This window comes from Saccopteryx bilineata, chromosome 3 (assembly GCF_036850765.1).
Source record: "Saccopteryx bilineata isolate mSacBil1 chromosome 3, mSacBil1_pri_phased_curated, whole genome shotgun sequence".
Taxonomy (NCBI): Eukaryota; Metazoa; Chordata; class Mammalia; order Chiroptera; family Emballonuridae; genus Saccopteryx; species Saccopteryx bilineata.
The window spans coordinates 161,108,573-161,127,317 of NC_089492.1; the positions used below are offsets into that span (position 1 = coordinate 161,108,573).

Sequence of the window (18,745 nt, forward strand, 5' to 3'; positions counted from 1 at the left end):
TATGCTTGCTTACTTAGGATATATAAGGAACTAGCTGTAAGCGCCTGGGGCGGTTCCCATTTGCAGCTCACGGTGTCTGCGGACATCAGGGAACTCACCTCTGCGCAGGTGAAACTGGCCAATAAAGTTACATCTATACCTACCTCTGAAAGTCTCCGACATTCGTGTTTATTATACCCGGTGGATGCTTCACCTGGGAACAGCTTAAGGGGGCCCCTTAAGCATGCTCCTCTTGGCTGTCCTTGGTCAGAGCAGTGTGGATACAGTCCATGTTCAGGTTGGAGTCTGGACAACTAACTGCAGCTGCAGGCCCTGGCTTTAATACCCTTCTGGCATATGCCTTCTAACAGATGTTAATCTACAGTATTATCACATCAAACAACCTTTTCGGGAGTTCCTAGCAGGGAACCCTTTTTATGTTAATCTACCGAAATGTCACATCAAGCCACTTTTAAGGTGTTGGTAGGGAAGGTTCTTGTTTATGTTAAACTACAGCGTTATGACATCAAGCCACTTTTTATCTATATATAACTTCACACACATACTAGCTGGGACCTGCGTGAAAGGCAGAGTCTACCTGTCATATCTGTACAGACTAGATTTAATTCCTGTCCAGACATCATAGCCTTATTTACTTGACTTAGTGGCTTTTTTTTTTTCTGAAATGAGAAGCAGGGAGGCAGAGAGACATTCCCACATGCACCTGATGGGGATCCACCTGGCAAGCCCACTAGGGGGTAATGCTCTGCCCATCTGGGGCATTGCTCCATTGCAACTGGAGCCATTCTAGCGCCTGAGGCGGGGGTGGGGGGCTATGGAGCCATTCTCAGTGCCCGGGCCAACTCTGCTCCAATGAAGCCTTGGCTGTGGGAGGGGAAGAGAGAGATAGAGAGAAAGGAGAGGGGGAAGGGTAGAGAAGCAGATGGGTGCTTCTCCTGTATGCCCCAACCGGGAATCGAACCCGGGACTTCCACACACCAGGCTGATGCTCTACCACTGCTCAGTGGCCAAGGCCTTGACTTAATGGCTTTAAATATTATATCCTAACTTATTTCTATATATCTTCCATATTTTTCTATATTTCTATATATTTAATTACTATTGCATTATATTACTGTAACACTTCCTCTACTTTCCTCTCCCTCAGTCCTCACAAAAAGCTCACCATCTCTCTCACTGTCCCTAACTTACTGTCACCATCTAGAGTTGCTCTTCTCTCTGAAGCTTAATCACAATCTCTTTCTTTACAGTTGACGTGTTCCGAGAAGGGATGAGCATTTTCTTTTTTTATTTATTATTATTATTATTTTTTTACAGAGACAGAGAGGGAGTCAGAGTGAGGGATAGACAGAGACAGACAGACAGGAACGGAGAGATGAGAAGCATCAATCATTATCATTGCGCATTGTGACACCTTAGTTGTTCATTGATTGCTTTCTCATACGTGCCTTGACCGCGGGCCTTCAGCAGACCGAGTAACCCCTTGCTGGAGCCAGCGACCTTGGGTCCAAGCTGGTGAGCTTTGCTCAAACCAGATGAGCTCACGCTCAATCTGGTGACCTCCGGGTCTCGAACCTGGGTCTTCCGCATCCCAGTCCAACGCTCTATCCACTGCACCACTGCCTGGTCAGGTGGGATGAGCATTTTCTAGACTGAAAATAGTCCCTCTATTCTGTCGGTCTTGGACTGTGAAGTATGGGAGCATGTCAGCATCATTGTCTGACTCTTGAAGCACTTGCTACATTGCTTTTGAGAAAAATCTCTCACCGAAGGCCAGTTATTTTCTCTCTGGTAAATACTGACTTCACCTCACCTCTTTTTCAACTCTTTGGATATAGGGTGGGAGAAGGGAGAAAGCAGATAGTCTCTTTCCCTGCTATAGGAGTAATAGCTTTTCCACTTTGGTGTGTTCTCTTCATTCCAGCCTACAGGGGCAGAGTTCATCTTATCCTTTTCTCTGCATTTATATTTTTGGAAACTTTTAGTTACATACATGCTAGGCAAAATATGCTAGACCCAGTCTGATAGGCAATTCAGAGTTCACAGACCAGAGAATAAGAAAAGAATACGGTGATTTTTTTTAAAGGGATAAGTATCTTTTAACATCTACTATGAGCCAGGCACTATGCAAATCTCTGTGGAACCACCCGTGAACAAGATAGATTTGGCGGCTGCTCTCCTCCCTCAGGAGATGTGGTAACAGCTCAAAGGAAACAGCAGAAGAGTTTTCTTATTCTTATTCCTTCTCCTGACTTTGCTGCTGGGAGCAGCAAGACCCATTAGAGTCTTGAGCACTGACCAGGATGCTCCCACTCTCCCAACCTTATTGGGAGAGGATTCACTTGGTGATTTTCCGTGTAAAACTATACAATCTATTCTTTAGCTTCTTTCCAGAATTTTCAGGGGAAAAAGTGTAATATATTTCTGGGGATATGTATGCATTAAAACATAAATTGCTGGCCTGACCTGTGGTGGCACAGTGGATAAAGCGTCGACCTAGAATGCCGAGGTCGCCGGTTCGAAACCCTGCACTTGTCTGGTCAAGGCATATATGGGAGTTGATGCTTCCTGCTCCTCCCTTATTTCTCTCTCTCTCTCTCTCTCTTAATCTCTCTCATCTCTAAAATGAATAAATAAGTAAATAAGCATACCACAATATTTAAAAATTGCTTTCAGGAAGGAAAGGAAGCCTGGTTCTTTTTGAACAATTGCTATAGTTTTTCGGTACATTGATTACTCTTGTCAAAAACAATATTCCAGCCTGACCTGTGGTGGCGCAGTGGATAAAGCGTCGACCTGGAAATGCTGAGGTCGCAGGTTCAAAACCCTGGGCTTGCCTGGTCAAGGCACATATGGGAGTTGATGCTTCCAGCTCCTCTTCCCCTTCTCTTTCTCTGTTTCCCCTCTCTCTCTCTTCCTCTGTCTCTCCCTCTCCTCTCTAAAATGAATTAAAAAAAACCCCAAAAAACAATATTCCAGATTCCCTTACTTTCCCATCCAGTTACTTTTGTCTAAACATCCTTCATATGGACTAACCCCACCCCCATCCAAATGATGTTCCTCTCCTACTCTAACTTTCTTTCACTCTAATAATATGTTACCCCTGCCCTACCCCACACCATATCTGCACAACAGATACTACCAAGGTTCATTTCAGGAAATAAATACAAGAAGTATGACATCATAAAAGGAACGGATAGACTGGAGGTGGGGGGAGTCATTTTTCTTCAATCCCATCTCTCTAATTGCTTTTTACAAATTTACTCTGAATCTCCCCTAACCTCCTTCTAATATTGCTCTCTAAACTCCTCTTCCTTCTAATTCTCTTATCATTGCAGATGAAGGCTTCATTAGCGATATACTGTATTGTAAGTTTCCTGTACCAGCCTGTTCAAATATCTCCCCTTTTTAAGTCTAACCTTTGTGATAAGGTCCCAAAGAACTGAAAGACTTAGTTTTGGCAACATCATTTTACAGAGGAAAGGTCAAGCTTCTTGCCCCCTCCTTTCTGTGGAGAATGGAGAGAGAAGAATGCAGGAGCTTCCTGGCTTATAAGAACAACTGGGTCATCTAGTCCAGTGTTTTTCAACCACTGTGCCACAGCACACTAGTGTGCCGTGAGACATGGTCAGGTGTGCTGTGGGGAAATTAAACATGGGTCCCCAAACTACGGCCCGCTTATGTACAAACAATGAGAAACGGGCAACTTTTTTGAGAAAAATCACAAAGGTAAACGAGAGAGCCCTCAAAGCTAGCTACCTAGCTTTTGTTGCTGAACTCATAGCTAAATCAAAAAAATCCCACACTGTGGCAGAAACATTAATACTGCCAGCTTGTAAAGCCATTGTAAATGAGATGCTTGGCCCTACCGCGGCCAAAGAGATAGCTAAAATGCCTCTCTCAGATAACACAATCGCCAGACATATTGATGACATGTCTGCGGACATTGAAACTGTTGTTTTGGAAAAGGTGCGCATCAGTAAGAAATTTGCCTTGCAACTGGATGAGTCGACGGATATTAGTGGACATTGTCAGCTCTTGGCCAACGTGCATTTTGTGGATGGAGAAGCCATTAGAGAAAACTTCCTATTTTGCAAGGCACTGCCAGAAAAATCAACAGGAGAGGAAATATTTCGGGTCATGTCGGAACATCTTGATAAAAGCGGGCTTACATGGGAAAACTGCACAAGTGTCTGCACTGATGGAGCCGCAGCCATGGTCAGGCGCATCAAAGGCTTCGTAAGTAGGGTCAAAGAAAGAAACCCAGATGTTATTGTTACGCACTGTTTTTTGCACCGTGAGGCCCTCATTGCAAAGACCTTACCAGCAGATCTAGCTCCTGTGTTGGATGATGTTGTGAGCATAGTGAACTTTGTGAAGACGTGACCTTTGAGATGTCGCTTATTTGCGTCTTTGTGTAAAGAAATGAGAGCGGAACATAAAATCTTATTGCTCCACACGGAGGTCCAGTGGCTGTCACGCGGCAAAGTGCTGGCCCATGTGTATGAGTTGCGAGAGGAACTTAAAGTATTTCTGACAAACTAGAGGTCCGATTACTCAAAGCTGCTTGCAAGTGATGAGTGGTGTGCAAAGCTGGCATACCTGGCTGATATATTTCATTATCTGAATGAACTGAACACACAGATGCAAGGCTGAAATGAAAACCTGCTTACAAGCACTGATAAAATGAATGGATTCCGTTTAAAGGTGCAGCTCTGGCAACAACATGTGCAGCGTGGCAACCTTGAGATATTCTCGCTCATTGAGAAACAGCATGATGGAAACACTGCTGCAATGTGCAAGGTGATTGGCAGACATTTGAAAACTCTTGAGAAGACGTTGTCATTTTATTTCTCTTCAGCCTTCACAGAATGCCTTGACTGGGTTAGGGACCCATACAGCTCAGTATCCGTTGCTGGAAAGGACATGACTTTAAAGGAGCAAGAGGAACTCATTGAACTGAAACAAGATCATGGTTTAAAGCTAAAGTTTGCTGATCTTCCTTTGGACAGTTTTTGGTTATCTGTTGCCAAGGAGTTCCCCATTCTGGCCAACAAAGCTATTTTGACATTGCTCCCGTTTTCAACCACATATCTATGTGAGCTGAGCTTCTCAAGCTTGACTGCAATAAAAACTAAATACAGAGAGAGACTGAGAACTGTTGAGGAAGAGCTTCGTGTGTGTCTTTCTACCATTCCTGCCAGGATATCCCTTTTGTGTTAATCAAAACAGGCCCAGGTTGTGAGTATAAATACATTTAGAAACTATATTATTAACTATATGTATAATATGTACTGTGCCATTTATTTATTTATTTATTTATTTTACAGAGGCAGAGATAGACAGGGACAGACAGACAGGAACAGAGAGATGAGCATCAATCATTAGTTTCTCGTTGCGACTTCTTAGTTGTTCATTGATTGCTTTCTCATATGCGCCTTGACCACGGGCCTTCAGCAGACCGAGTAACCCCTTGCTGGAGCCAGCGACCTTGGGTCCAAGCCGGTGAGCTTTTTGCTCAAACCAGATGAGCCCGCGCTCAAGCTGGTGACCTTGGGGTCTTGAACCTGGATCCTTCCGCATCCCAGTCCAACGCTCTATCTACTGCGCCACCGCCTGGTCAGGCTAATATGTACTGTGTTAGAGTGTCATTTTGTGTCATTTTGGTAGGTGGTTGCCCCAGAATTTTGTAAATGTAAAAAATGTGCCACGGCTCAAAAAAGGTTGAAAATCACTGACCTAGTCATAGTTTAAGGACTGAGGCCACTACTTACTAGACAACAAAGAGGATAAAATTTATCTGTAATCTTCCTCTTCCCCTTCAATAAGATCCTTTAGGAGACAATGTTTACATATCCTACACTGATTCCTGCTCTTCCTCCCCTCCTGGAGCCCTGAGAGTGACATATACCTCTAGACAAAGGGATCCTGAGGCCTAGGATCCGTTGCCTGAAAAACCTGCATTCTGTAACATTTTATATGCTTTCTAATAATCATCCCTTTTGAAATTCTTTATATATATAAAACTTGTAAACTAAAGCTAGCCACAATACTTTTAGCAAAGGTAACTTCCTATTGCCTTATCCTAAGCTAAAACTTTTCACTGTTGTGGCAACAACCTTAGAAAATTTAGGAATGTCTTTAATATGTAAAACAACATTTATCGCTATTGTGTTGATATGTAAAACGACATTTTATCATTATTGTGTTACCTTGTAAGTTTTGATATGTAGAATTTTTTTTTTTGTATTTTTCCGAAGTTGGAAACGGGAGGCAGTCAGACTCCCGCATGCGCCCGACCGGGGATCCACCCGGCATGCCCACCAGGAGACGATGCTCTGCCCCTCTGGGGCGTCGCTCTGCCACAATCAGAGCCATTCTAGCGCCTGAGGCAGAGGCCACAGAGCCATCTTCAGCGCCCAGGCAAACTTTGCTCCAATGGAGCCTTGGCTGCGGGAGGGGAAGAGAGAGACAGGAAGGAGAGGGTGAGGGGTGGAGAAGCAGATGGGCGCTTCTCCTGTGTGCCCTGGCCGGGAATCGAACCCGGGACTCCTGCACGCCAGGCCAACGCTCTACCACTGAGCCAACCGGCCAGGGCCTAGAAATGTTTTTTTAATAGATCTTATAAATAAATGTTATAAGCTTGTTAGTGATTGACTATTGTATCATGCTCCCCTTCCTTCCCCCCCAACCTGTATGTGATCAAGTCTATATAACTAGCCTCAGAGCTATATTCGAGGCTGCACAATTTGGGTTAGCTATACACCGGTGCAAGTCATATGCAGCTGGCTTATTAATAAATCTCCTCCTAAAATTTCTTCTGTATCCTGCCTTGGTGTCTCTACGTAACCTGCGGAATTAAGGTAATATACTTTATAACACCTTCATCTGTTAGGCAGTTCTAACACATTTCCTCTCATTCAAGTAAGAATAATACCTGTCTCTGTCTCCCTGTAAACTATCCTACGCTTTCTTCGTATTTGTCTCTTAGGTTCCAACAGGATTTTCCCCTCTCTGCAGCTCTTCAAGTGCAGGTAGGTTTGCTTCCAGCCTTCCCAAAAAATAACGAAAGGAAATCGCGCCAATGGTCCAACGGAACTCATGAACCCGAGTCCCACCCTGATCCAGTCCCAGCCAATTCCCTTTTACTGGCTGGAGCCACACCCGACATCGAGGTTGAGGTTTTGAAGGATAGACGACTACAACTCCCAGCAGGCCGTGCATGCCCGCCCCTAGACCCGCCCCCTCCTAGTCTCCATTGGCCGAGTAGGGGATTCGATGGGAGGTGGCCGCCTGGCTGCGGCCCCGGTTTGTCCCCTCCTCGGCTTCCGTAGAGGAAGTCGCGCGGCCCTGTATTGGGGTTTCAGTGCCCCCCCTTCCCCTTCCCCGGGGTCCGGGGGTGACATTGCACCGCGCCCCTTACGGGGTCGCGTCGCCAACCCACGCGGACTCTCTAGCTGTCGTGCTCCTTCCATTCGCCTCTCGGCCAGGCCTCCACCCCGCCCCCAGCTGCCAAGCAATGGGGGCCGCAGTGTTTTTCGGATGCACTTTTGTCGCTTTCGGCCCGGCCTTTGCGCTTTTCTTGATCACTGTGGCCGGGGACCCGCTTCGTGTCATCATTTTGGTTGCAGGGTGAGTAGGGGTCGGGGAGACTCAGGAGGGCGCCATAGAGAGATCCGGAAAGGGCTGGAGGGACTTGGGCAAGCCTGGGAGTCGGACTTGGGGGAGACAAGTCGTAGGTGAAGACTGGAAAGGGTCGATTCAGGGGTTTGGGTGATTTCCTCTTTTCCGTAGTGGGTTTCCGCTTCTAGGGATTGCACAGATTTCTCCTATACTTCTTCCGGCGACGTCAGAGGAGGCCCAAGGCCAAGACTCGGAGGGAGCTGTGGTGACTTTGGGCGGCCCTAAGGGAAGATCTAGGAATGCATACCTTGTCCTTCTGTGCTCCTATACTCTGACTCTCATTGCTCTGAAGACTCTTTAATAATTTTATATCCCATCCCCTGCGTCTAGATCCCTATAGACTCCTTTGGTGGAAACACCTATCTTATCTGCGCCCAGTCTCCCAGTCCATTTAGAAGTCTAACTTCCACTTTTCATGCTGCATCCTTGCTTGGTTTCCCTCTCTGATTTCTCTGGTTGCCTCTACCCTTGCCTACCTAATTGCCCCTATTTTTCCCCAGGGCATTTTTCTGGCTGGTCTCTCTGCTCTTGGCTTCTGTGGTCTGGTTCATTTTGGTCCATGTGACTGACCCGTCAGATGCCCGGCTCCAGTATGGCCTCCTAATTTTTGGTGCTGCGGTCTCCGTCCTTCTACAGGAGGTGTTCCGCTTTGCCTACTACAAGTTGCTTAAGTAAGAAGATGGATGGTATTGAGGGGAGAAGGTTAGAGCGTTGCACTTGGAGAAGGGGCAACCCCTGGGTGGTGGTTTGGAAGAAGAGGCACTAGGGGTGGCTATAAGAGGGAAAGGAGCATTTCTACCTTCCCTCATGTTTCCCCTACTCCACTCCACCCCACCTCACCCCAGGAAGGCAGATGAGGGGTTAGCATCGCTGAGTGAGGACGGAAGATCACCCATCTCCATCCGCCAGATGGCCTATGGTGAGCCAAGGGGGAGGGACTGGAGGAGGGTGTTGGACAGCCCCTCTCCCAGGGAAGTCTCTAAACATCAACACGTTCTAAGCGACTACTTGTTTTCCTTCATACCTGACTTCCAAGGAGAGGTGGTCTGGAGGGAGAGTAGGTGTGGGGGAATTGTGACCGTGAATGGGGAGGGGTCAATGGTAATCAGGCTCTAGTGAACTCTGACATTGATGAGATCCTCCCTCCCCCCAGTTTCTGGTCTTTCCTTCGGTATCATCAGTGGTGTCTTCTCTGTTATCAATATTTTGGCTGATGCACTTGGGCCAGGTGTAGTTGGGATCCATGGAGATTCACCCTATTACTTCCTGACTTCAGGTAAGATCCACTTTCTATTTTGCCTGTCAGTTGCCATCCATCCCTGGCCCTGATCTTATTTATTGGCCCTCCCTGGAGACTTCTGTGGCTCAATATCTGGAGGCTGCGAGAAGGTGAGGGATGTATCTCCTCCCCATCTCCCTCCCTACAGCTTTTCTGACAGCAGCCATCATTCTGCTCCATACCTTTTGGGGAGTTGTGTTCTTTGATGCCTGTGAGAGGAGACGGTACTGGACTTTGGGCCTGGTGGTTGGGAGTCACCTACTGACATCAGGACTGGTAAGTCAGGAACAGAAGCCTGAGTCAGAAAAGAATTTAATGCTGAGTTGGATGGAGGGGAACTATATCTTTACCTCTTAATATTTTAAAACCTATCTTGGGAGAAGCCAGAAAGGTGAGTCTTGAGAGGTCTATCACCTCATCATGAACTGTATCTCCTCTGGGATCGCTCTGGGGAGAGTGTGAATGGACTGGCCAAACTGTGATGCAGCTGGCCTGCGGCGAGCAGGTGGCAGAAACCTCTGAGGAAGCTGAAAATCAGAAGTCCCTTTTTAAGCACAAGATGTTGGTGCTCTGAAGGGAAGGACTGGGGAATTTGAGTGAGATATTTGGGGGAGGTTTGGGTCAAAGTAACCAAAGAGGACATGCGGACAGAGACTCTAACCTCTTTTCTACTGCTATCCCCAGACATTCCTGAACCCTTGGTACGAGGCCAGCCTGCTGCCCATCTATGCAGTCACTATTTCCATGGGGCTCTGGGCCTTCATTACAGCTGGAGGGTCCCTCCGAAGTATCCAGCGCAGCCTCTCGTGTAAGGACTGACTACCTGGACTGATCACCTGACAGATCCCACCTGTCTGCCCACTGCCCATGACTGAGCCCAGCCCCGGCCCATTGTTCACTATCTTGTCTCCTCGTCGGCCTATCCCACCACCTTCAGGGTTTTGCTTTGTCCACTGGTGACCTTTAGGCTTTACCAGGAGCAGCCTAGGTTCAGTTCAGCCAGTCAGTGACTGGTGGGTTTGAATCTGCACTTATCCCCACCATCTGGGAGCCCCCTTGTTATCCAGGACTTCCCATGTGTCAGTGCTCTGCTCTCACCCTTCCCAGACTCACCTCCCTTCCCCTCTGCAGGCCGACGGCAGGAGGACAGTCAGGTGATGGTGTATTCTGCCCTGCGCATCCCACCCGAGGATTGAGGGACCCTGGGGGGGACGCCTGTGCCTGGGGTGCTCCCCTGATCTCCTCGCCTTGTATTTCTCCATCTCCAGTTCTGGACAGTGCAGGTTGTCAAGAAAAGGGGCCTAGGTTAGCCATTGCCATGAAGATGAAATTAATGGAGGCTCAAGGGTAGATGAGCTCTGAGTTTCCCTGTACCCCCTCCCCAGACTGGACGTCTTAGTCTTTTTCTCAGGTCTGAGGTGAACAATTTTTAGTGTGATAAAGACCTCAAACTTCCTTTTTCTTTCTTTCTTTTTTTTTATTTTTTTTTTTTTTGAGAAAGGGGAGGGAGGAGGTATGTTGGACTTTTCCTAACCTCCTTGGACTATATTTTCCCTCCTCAAATTGCTCCTTATGGCTAGGCTCTTTCCTCATGGTCCCAGGCCTTGGGGGAAAGGAAGGAAGTGCCTGTTTGGGAACTGGCATTACTGGAACTAATGTTTTAACCTCCTTGACTACTAGCACCCTCCTCTCCCCAAGATGAAAAGGAGGGTACTGTGGTGAGCTGGCACACTCTAGAGCTGCAGTGCCCCGGGAGGAGTCAGCCTGCCATGACATCACAGGGAAGGAGCGCAGATTTTTTTCTAGTTTTTAATTGGGAGTGTGTGGGGGTGGGGTGGGAAGGTTTTCTATAAACTGTATCATTTTCTGCTGAGGATGGTGTGTCATATCCTTTTAATCAAGGTAATTGTGATTTTGACTAATAAAAAGGACTTTATAATTGTGGGGGAATGTGCCTTTTAAGGAAGGGGATAACATATTACTTGAGATTTCTGTCCTCTCCTGTCTCTTGTCCAAACTTTCTTCCTAACTCAGCACCTCTGATCCCCTCCTATCCTAGGTTTGTTGCAAGGGCAAAAATCTGAGCTGGGGGTTTAACATGTTAGAAACTTTGGGCTAAAAGCATTTTCCTGGATCTCCCCTGCAGGATTGGGGTAAAAGGAGTTACCTATGCTTCTTTTTCCCTGTCCTTTGCCAGCCTCTGCCACTTGAAGGATTAAAGAATGCTCCCCCTCTCAAAGCCAGAGGTGAGTGAGAAACTTTAATTTCCAATATATTGAGCAAACATATAACCCCCAAATCAACACCCTTTTTCCTAAGGGGATATGTTGCCCATAGCTAGGAAAAGGGACATAAAAGATAGGAGGTGGGGGACTTTGGGGTACATTCCCAACCTCCCCTGCAACTAAACACAGTTTGCTCTCTGCATTATCAATATAGGGGGTCCTGATCTATATGTTTTGAGAGACTGACAACACAGCTCTTCTTTGAATGAGGGCCTGCCTGTGGCTGTCTGGAGGAAGGAGAGGTGTCTGCCTGCTACGTCTATAGTATTTCTGGCCATTCCCTGTACTCAATTCTAGAAGCTCCCTGACATGTGTGATGGCAGGGCATACATCATGCCCAAGAGGGAGACTATGCCTCAGTGACTTGTGCTGAGGTGAAGACCACACTCTTCCGGTTACCCGACATCTTCTTCCTGGAAGGGGGAATGGTTCATGGGCATGACTAGGATCCTCAGTGAGAAAGCTGAGAAGTGGAATAGGAGAATGCTCTTCAGTAGAAAAGAAAGGACTAGAAGGATGGGAAGTGGGACCTCACCGAATCTTCCTAGCAATGAAATAAGCAGCCAGCAGAAGGCAGAGGCAGCCAGCCAAGATTCCTACTCCTAGGCTCAGCATTTCACCTGGGAGAGAGAAAGAGGGGAGGTGTCAGCCGAGGACTAACAGAGGTATTGAGCCCTTCCCTTGCTGCTGAGGAGCTCCCCACCCCCATACCTGGGTGGGGCTGTCTTACCTGTGGTGTACAAGGATTCTGCTGTAAGGGAAGAACATTTGGGTCAGTGGGACTGGGATTTCAGATCCCCATCCCAGCTGGGAGCAGCACAAGGGCCTCTACACATGGTGAGGTCCCCTGGTCACTCAGGGTTGGGGACTGGTTCCCAGTCCAAGCTAGTCCTAGAAACCCTTACCCTCAGCCTTCTTTTCCTTCCCCGGGGCTCCCTAGTTCCTACCACTGAGACCCCCCGGTTTCCCATCTCCTTTTCCAAGCCTTGTATAGTCACCTTGGATGAAAGAAGCAAAGACCATCCGCTGATTGAGAGGCTGTGGGGCTCGGTAGTTCTGTACCAGGAGTGTAGAGGGCTCCTTCTCTGTAGAGAACAGTGTCTCCTGAAGCTTTTCCAGCTGGAGGAGTGGGATTAGGGGGGAAGTGTCACTTAGTGGGGAAGTGTCTGGGGTTGCAACTATGTCTCTGCTGCCTCACTTCACCACCACTCACCTGATCCATTGAAATCTGGGCCCTTCGGCTGAAGACTGTCCAGAGAACACTCTGGTAGCAGGGGGGCGTGGTGAGTGAGCCATTGTAGCGGAAGTAATGTGCCAGCACTGGGGGGAGCAGCTCTCTCACGTTGAAGGGGGGCACTGAGGTGTACTGATCTGGGGAGAACACACTAAGGATCATCTTCCTCTCACTGCGCCCTAGCTTACCTGGACAGGGCTCCCAGAAGCAAAATTCCTGGCCCCTCATCCAGGCCTCTTAGTTTTTTTGTTGTTGTTTGTTTTTTTATTCAGTGAGAGGAGGAGAGGCGTCCTGCGTGAGCCCTGACCATGATCCACCCGGCAAGCCCACTAGGGGGTGATACCCTGACCATCTAGGGCCCTTACTCTGTTGCTCAGCAACCGAGCTTTTCTTAACACCTGAGGCAGAGGCCATGGAGCCATCCGCAGCACCCGGGGCCAACTTGCTCCAGTTGAGCCTTGGCTGTGGGAGGGGAAGAGTGGGAAACGTGAGAGGGGGAAGGGTGGAGAAGCAGCAGATGGTCGCTTCTGTGTGCCCTGACTGAGAATTGAACCTGGGACTTCCACACACTGGGCAATGCTCTACCACAGCCAACTGGCCAGGGCCTTTTTTTTTTCAAGTTTCCCTGAAGTCTAATCTCACTTTGTCCTAAAATAGATTCTTAGGGCTCACCTTTATACCTGATTTCATGCAAATGACTCAGAATGTGTTCATAAGCTGGATTCTTAGTCTCACCCACCTGGCAGGGGAGGAAAGGGAGAGAGGTTGGTATGAGTTGATGTTTGGAGTAAGACATTCGGGTAGAGAGTAAATGGTCAGAGGGATTGCTGACTTGCCCTGGGAGGGAGACCAACACCAGACCTGGGCAGAGGAGGACTGAAGGATGCAGAGGGAATGAAGAGAGACCTGGGAAGAAATGGGTGGGGACTACTGACCTCAATGAGGATGCTCAAGACAGCCAGGCCCTGAGGCCTCTGGGCAGCCTCACTCAAGCTGTTATAGGAATCTGAATCATAATGTACGATGTGGAGCTAAGGGGAGAGGAAATTGGATCATTTACTGTTTCTCCACCATCCCCTCCCAAAAGCTTTGACCCCAGCTGCCGCCGCCGCCACCACCACCACCACCACCACCACCTTCAGCATGCCCTAAATCCCACAAGGGTTGGCGTTTTTTTCGAAGTATGACTTGTTCTAGTTTGCAGATCCTCTATCCCTGGCACTGACCATGCCTGTCCTGTGCCCTAGTCCAAGTTTCAATCCCTGGTACCTCTGCAGCTGTGGCTTGACTGTTGATCTGGTGCTCTGACCCCCTCGGGGATCTTTTCTGACCCCAGTGGAGGTGGAGCTGGGCAGCTACATATTTCTGGGGAAGCCCCTCCAGATACATGGTGGGGGGTAGAGAGAGCTGCACTGTGAAGAAAAGAGCAAGCTAGGTTGATGGAGGAATGTGGAGACATCCCCACCCTTGGGTTGCCACCAGTCCTTGGGAGACTGCCAGGCTTTTCTGTTTTCCTCCACCAATAGCACCCAGTTCTTCCCATAAGCCACTGCTTTTCTAGCACATCTTTCTCAGTGAAGATCAAGGTGATGCTGATCCACCCACAGAGCTTGATCATAGACATTCAGTTCCCACTTTCAGCTACAGGAGCCTCAGTCCTATTCTCACATCTCTAAATCTATAGCGGAAGCCTGCTCAGAATGTGGAAGTGGGCAGTGCTTCTTCTCCCTGACTTGCATGGTTGGAACGAACTTTCACCTTGGAGCTGAGCTTTTTACCTGTGTGGCCATTATTGTGCAGCTCCAAAGGCTTGGTGCCAGGCTGCTCATATCCGTGGGGCTGCAGAGGGGGCAACTCTGGGTCAAAAATCACACTGTCTGTTTGGATATTGATGGGGGATTGGGCATTGCTTCCACACTCAGGGTAAGAGGCTGACCAATGGTGTTGACCATGTGGACCTGTGGGGGGAGGTTACCACAGACATTTGTCCTGCCCTCTGGCCCCAGCAACCCTTCAGCAATCCTCCACCAAGCTACATATCTGTGTGGCAGTAGGAATGCACTTCTTTTCACCCCAGATGAAGCACCCAGTTGTACATGGCTGGGTGAGGTAGCAGCCCTGCTGGACCAATGTTGGAATTCCCTCCACCTACCTGGAGACAGCGGTGAGTCCCCAGCTTTTCTGGTAAATGGGGGATAATGGCTTTTACTTACCTGTAGTTTGAGGACAAGAGAGCTGAATGAGAGGAAGGGGACTAGATAGAAAGCCTGCATGCCCAGGGAGGGAGATCAGAGTAAGAGCAGGGGAACTGGGAAAATAAAATGATCCTAGAGAGGCAGTGTCTCTGTGGGGCCCCCTATTAAGTGGCCTTGGTATTTGGATCTGCTGACTTTATCTCATTTGCTTTTTGCTCTCATCCTGGACCTTGTATTGACTCTGGAATTCAGTTATTAATTAGAAGTTCAAAGGAGTTGAATTCCACCTCTACCAGGATCACAAACTATCCTCCCAGCCTCTTGCTCAGCCTGACCTTGACCTCAAGTTCTGTCCCAATTCCAGATGCAGGTTGGGGGTAGAATCAATTAGGATAGAAAGAGCTAGGAGGTGAATCGGCAGCTAAGCTCATGGTTCATCTTCCCCATCCAAGTTTGCTTTCCACTCCAACTCCCTCATCCCACAAACTGAGGACATAACCAGCTTTTCTGCTGAATCAGGAGGTGTGGGATTTGGTGGTTAGAACAGGGTCTAGGCGTCACATATGCAAAACCTAGGGCAGGGGAGGTGAGGAAGGGAAGAAGCTAGGGCAAGAATCTAAAGGAAACCATATGACATAAATCTTCCTGCCAGGTGAAGAGGTCCCAGTGTGAAAGGGGTGTAGGTAGGCCTTGGGTTCAGCTCTCACCCTCATATGTCCAGTGTTGACCTGCAAGGCAGAGTAGTTCCAGTTAAAATCAGCGCAGCCTGGGGCAGGGCCCTCCCCAGGCACTCTGTGTGCCGCTCCACCTCTCTGCCCACTCTTTCTCCTCCCTCTGGGCCAGCACTTCCCCTAGGAAGCCCTGAAACTGGACACCTCGGTGGAAAGGTGGGGTGGGGTGGGGGAGCCTATTTAAAATCACCAGCCAGGCCGTGCTTGTGCTTGCTGCATAAAGGGGGAGGAGAAATAAAGAGATAAAGCCTGGGCACTAAAATTAACCTAGACCCAAATGTGCAGTCTGCCCAATCTTTACTTTTCTCCAGCCTGTGCCAAGCCAAACTGACACTTAGAAGATTGGGGTGAGGTGAGGGTGCAGCAGGGGGTTTGAAGGAAAGGGATGAACAAGGGAGGGGAAGGAAGCTCAGAGTGTGGGTGGTGGTACTGAGGGGAGAAGGGCGATAATTCCTTTGCTCTGAAGCATTGCAGGAACCAAGGCACTGAGCTGGCAATGAACCTATCACTTCCTCCTTCTGGTCCCAGTAACCCTATAGGAGGAAACTTTCCCCATCCCCAGGAACCTGCTCCCTAGATTCCTCACAGATGGCTGGAGAAGGTGGGAGTTGGGTCCACTCTATGTTGAGGGTGCTGGGTGGGCACAAGCAGCCTGGCTGGCAGGGACAGGATGAAAGTGAAGCATTGTGTGTGGAAAAGAGAGCTGCCAACCGGGTCACATGGCAGGCTCTCCTGCAGTCCTGTCAGGCTGCAAGGCAGGGGGTCTGCTGGTCTAGCCCTCACCCAGGGCCAAACTGCTGCAAGGGGAATAAGGGAGGCCTTCTTGCAGATTTTCTCTGCATGACTCAAACTGCTAGAAATGGAGAAAAATCCTAAATTCCTTCCTCTCTTATTCCTTTAAATCCCTCAGATTTGTAAGATATCCTGATCTCAATCTGGGGCTCTTCCACTAGCCCAGCCCTTGGTTCAGACAACACTGGGAAGCAACCTAAGGGGGGGCTGGAGGCAGCCTCTCCTTCATCAGCTCAGTATACATCCCAACAGCTCTAATCCCTGGTTCTGTCCCTGGATAGCCTTACCCCTCTCCTCCACCAAATGTACTAATTCTACATCTCTTCCTGGGGACTCTTGCCCTATTTTTTCCTTGTTCCTCATATGCACTTTGCAACTCTCCATTTGGCTTCCTCATTATCCTCTCTGCGTTCCACTTCTGCTCTCCAGACAACACCCTTCACCCTGTCTTCCAGCAAGTCTTGATCACGCACCTACTGTGTGCTGGATACTGTGCAAGGCACAGGAAACACAAAAATTAGGTGTCAGGGACTTGAGGACACTTAGCCTATACTCCTAAGAGTTCCTCCTCATCTCCTGGGAGCTCCTGAACATTTTTTGTAAACTGTAAAGGGCCCAACAATGTTGACTAATATTACCACTGCTTTCAGGGTAAACTGGGAAATCAGTCTGTCCATAGACTCAAAGGGGACTTTGGCCATGATGTGCACAGTCAGGGATCAGGGTCTGAGTTAGGCCGGTGACGCAGAGTCCTTGCCTCTCCACCATCAGTCCTTGATTCTCTCACTTTAGGGCTTTTCTGCTCCCTAATTGGAGGAGTTAGTAAATTAAGAAGGCCAAGAGGGCTGCCTGGGACTAGGGTAGTGGGGGAAAGAGCTCTGGAGAGAATGTGTAGCCTGCCCAGAGATTCCCTAGTGTGTGTACACATTCTGCTCCAGGGCCAGCTCTCCCCCATCCTTACTAACAGCAGGGCTGGAAAGGCAAAGGAAAGAAGCAAAGTGGTCTCCCCACCCTTGTGCCCCTGCCCCAATCCCTTAGCCTATTTTTCTAGTCCCTAGACTTTCTTTTACATTCCTTTTCCCTGGGGTTAAGCTTACATAACAACATGTGGATGTCAGCACAGACAGACACACAGACATTCAGATGTACCTACCCCCGAACACAGCCAGGATCCAAATCACCTCTAGCAGGATCTGGAAAAACATCATGGTATCCTCAGGAGGAGCACAAGGTCCTGGGAGTTTGGAGACTAGAGGACAAGGGCAGAAAGAGAGAATCCTGAAGTTGAATGTATTTATCTCTTTTTCTCTTGCTGTCTCTATCTCCGCGGGCTTCCAGGCAGTTGGCTTTCAGTAGAGCACCGTGGGTTTCGGGGTCCCCAGGACAAATCTCAATGTCTTTTCTCTTTGTCCTCTCTTTTATCTCCCTCTATAGTCTTCACTCCACTTGCTGGCCAGCGACTTCACAATTGCCTCCTGCTTTTAAGGTGGCTCTGGATAGTGTACGTGGGGAGCAGGGGCTGCCTGTGTTGCTGGCCAACTGCTCCTTAAATAGCCGATTAGGCATGCAGGATGGCCCTGCTTAGAGCCCCAGTGCTCTGCTCCGAGCTCCTGCGGTGTTCACTGGAGCCTGGCCCTGGCTCAGGAGCCCAGCTAGGGTGAGCTCTTCCTTCCTCTGCTTTTCACACTGACTCTGTTCTGACGGGTGTCCCCTGGAGCGGGAGGAGGCAGGGGGACCCATGTTCTCATTCCCCGATGGCCCCTCTGAGGAGCAACTCCCTCAGTGGAATGAGGAAGATTGTGGGAGGACCTTTTCCCAATCTCCTGCAGAATTCGACCTGCTTTGGAATAGGAAGAGCCCAGTTAGGAGACAGGTAACAATCAGTTGGGAGACTCAGGGTAGGAAGTTAAGGACTAAAACCTGGGTTGTGGAAAATAAGGAGGAGCGAGGTGAAGAGAACTTGTCTGGAGCCCCTGTCACCACCCCCTTCCCACGGTGAGCCCTGGGTCCACGTGCCTGTGTGGCCTGGGCGGGAGGGTGGTTTTGTTTGTTGTATAAAGCCCATTTGTGTGCCCAGAGGGGGAGGGGCTGCAGCAGCACCATGGAGAGACAGCGGCTCCAACTGCCAGGCTGCCTCCCCAGGGAGACCAGATCTAGGGCGGCTTTTGTCACTGAAAAGGACACTAACCCCTGGCCTGGGCAGGCCAGGGCAGGAGGAGAGATGAGGAGACCTTAGAAACAATCTTTAAAAAAGGCGGTTCCAACCTGACCAGGAGGTGGCGCAGTGGATAGAGCGTCGGACTGGGATGTGGAGAACCCAGCTTCGAGACCCCGAGGTTGCCAGCTTGAACGTGGGCTCATCTGCTTTGAGCAAAGCTCACCAGCTTGGACCCAAGGTCGCTGGCTCGAGCAAGGGGTTACTCGGTCTGCTGAAGGCCCATGGTCAAGGTACATATGAGAAAGCAATCAATGAACAACTAAGGTGTCACAACGAAAAACTAATGATTGATGCTTCTCATCTCTCCTAATGATTGATGCTTCTCATC

At 49.0% G+C, this 18,745-nt stretch overlaps 2 protein-coding genes across 7 annotated transcripts; one reads left to right on the forward strand and one right to left on the reverse strand.

Annotated features, from left to right (window-relative positions):
* The first annotated feature begins 7,297 nt into the window (after nucleotides 1-7,297).
* On the forward strand, nucleotides 7,298-10,166 carry APH1A (aph-1 homolog A, gamma-secretase subunit). The gene is made up of 7 exons (XM_066268059.1): nucleotides 7,298-7,632; nucleotides 8,184-8,354; nucleotides 8,529-8,602; nucleotides 8,837-8,959; nucleotides 9,111-9,238; nucleotides 9,647-9,770; nucleotides 10,094-10,166. Exons 1-7 carry the CDS (start codon nucleotides 7,520-7,522, stop codon nucleotides 10,156-10,158), a joined length of 798 nt encoding a protein of 265 aa, XP_066124156.1. The 5' UTR covers nucleotides 7,298-7,519; the 3' UTR covers nucleotides 10,159-10,166.
* A 252-nt stretch (nucleotides 10,167-10,418) lies between these two features.
* On the reverse strand, nucleotides 10,419-18,186 carry CA14 (carbonic anhydrase 14). 6 transcript variants are annotated; one of them, XM_066268054.1, is made up of 11 exons: nucleotides 17,353-18,172; nucleotides 15,384-15,404; nucleotides 14,260-14,439; nucleotides 13,751-13,893; nucleotides 13,417-13,512; nucleotides 13,154-13,220; nucleotides 12,461-12,618; nucleotides 12,246-12,366; nucleotides 11,978-11,995; nucleotides 11,783-11,867; nucleotides 10,419-11,660 (listed from the first exon to the last, which is right to left on the reverse strand). In XM_066268054.1, exons 1-11 carry the CDS (start codon nucleotides 17,405-17,407, stop codon nucleotides 11,597-11,599), a joined length of 1,008 nt encoding a protein of 335 aa, XP_066124151.1. In that variant the 5' UTR covers nucleotides 17,408-18,172; the 3' UTR covers nucleotides 10,419-11,596. The 6 variants fall into 6 exon arrangements, with proteins under 6 accessions (XP_066124151.1, XP_066124154.1, XP_066124150.1 ...); XM_066268057.1 differs by having other exon boundaries at nucleotides 11,978-11,998; nucleotides 14,260-14,320; nucleotides 17,353-18,158; XM_066268053.1 differs by having other exon boundaries at nucleotides 11,978-11,998; nucleotides 17,353-18,155.
* Between the last annotated feature and the right edge of the window lie 559 nt (nucleotides 18,187-18,745).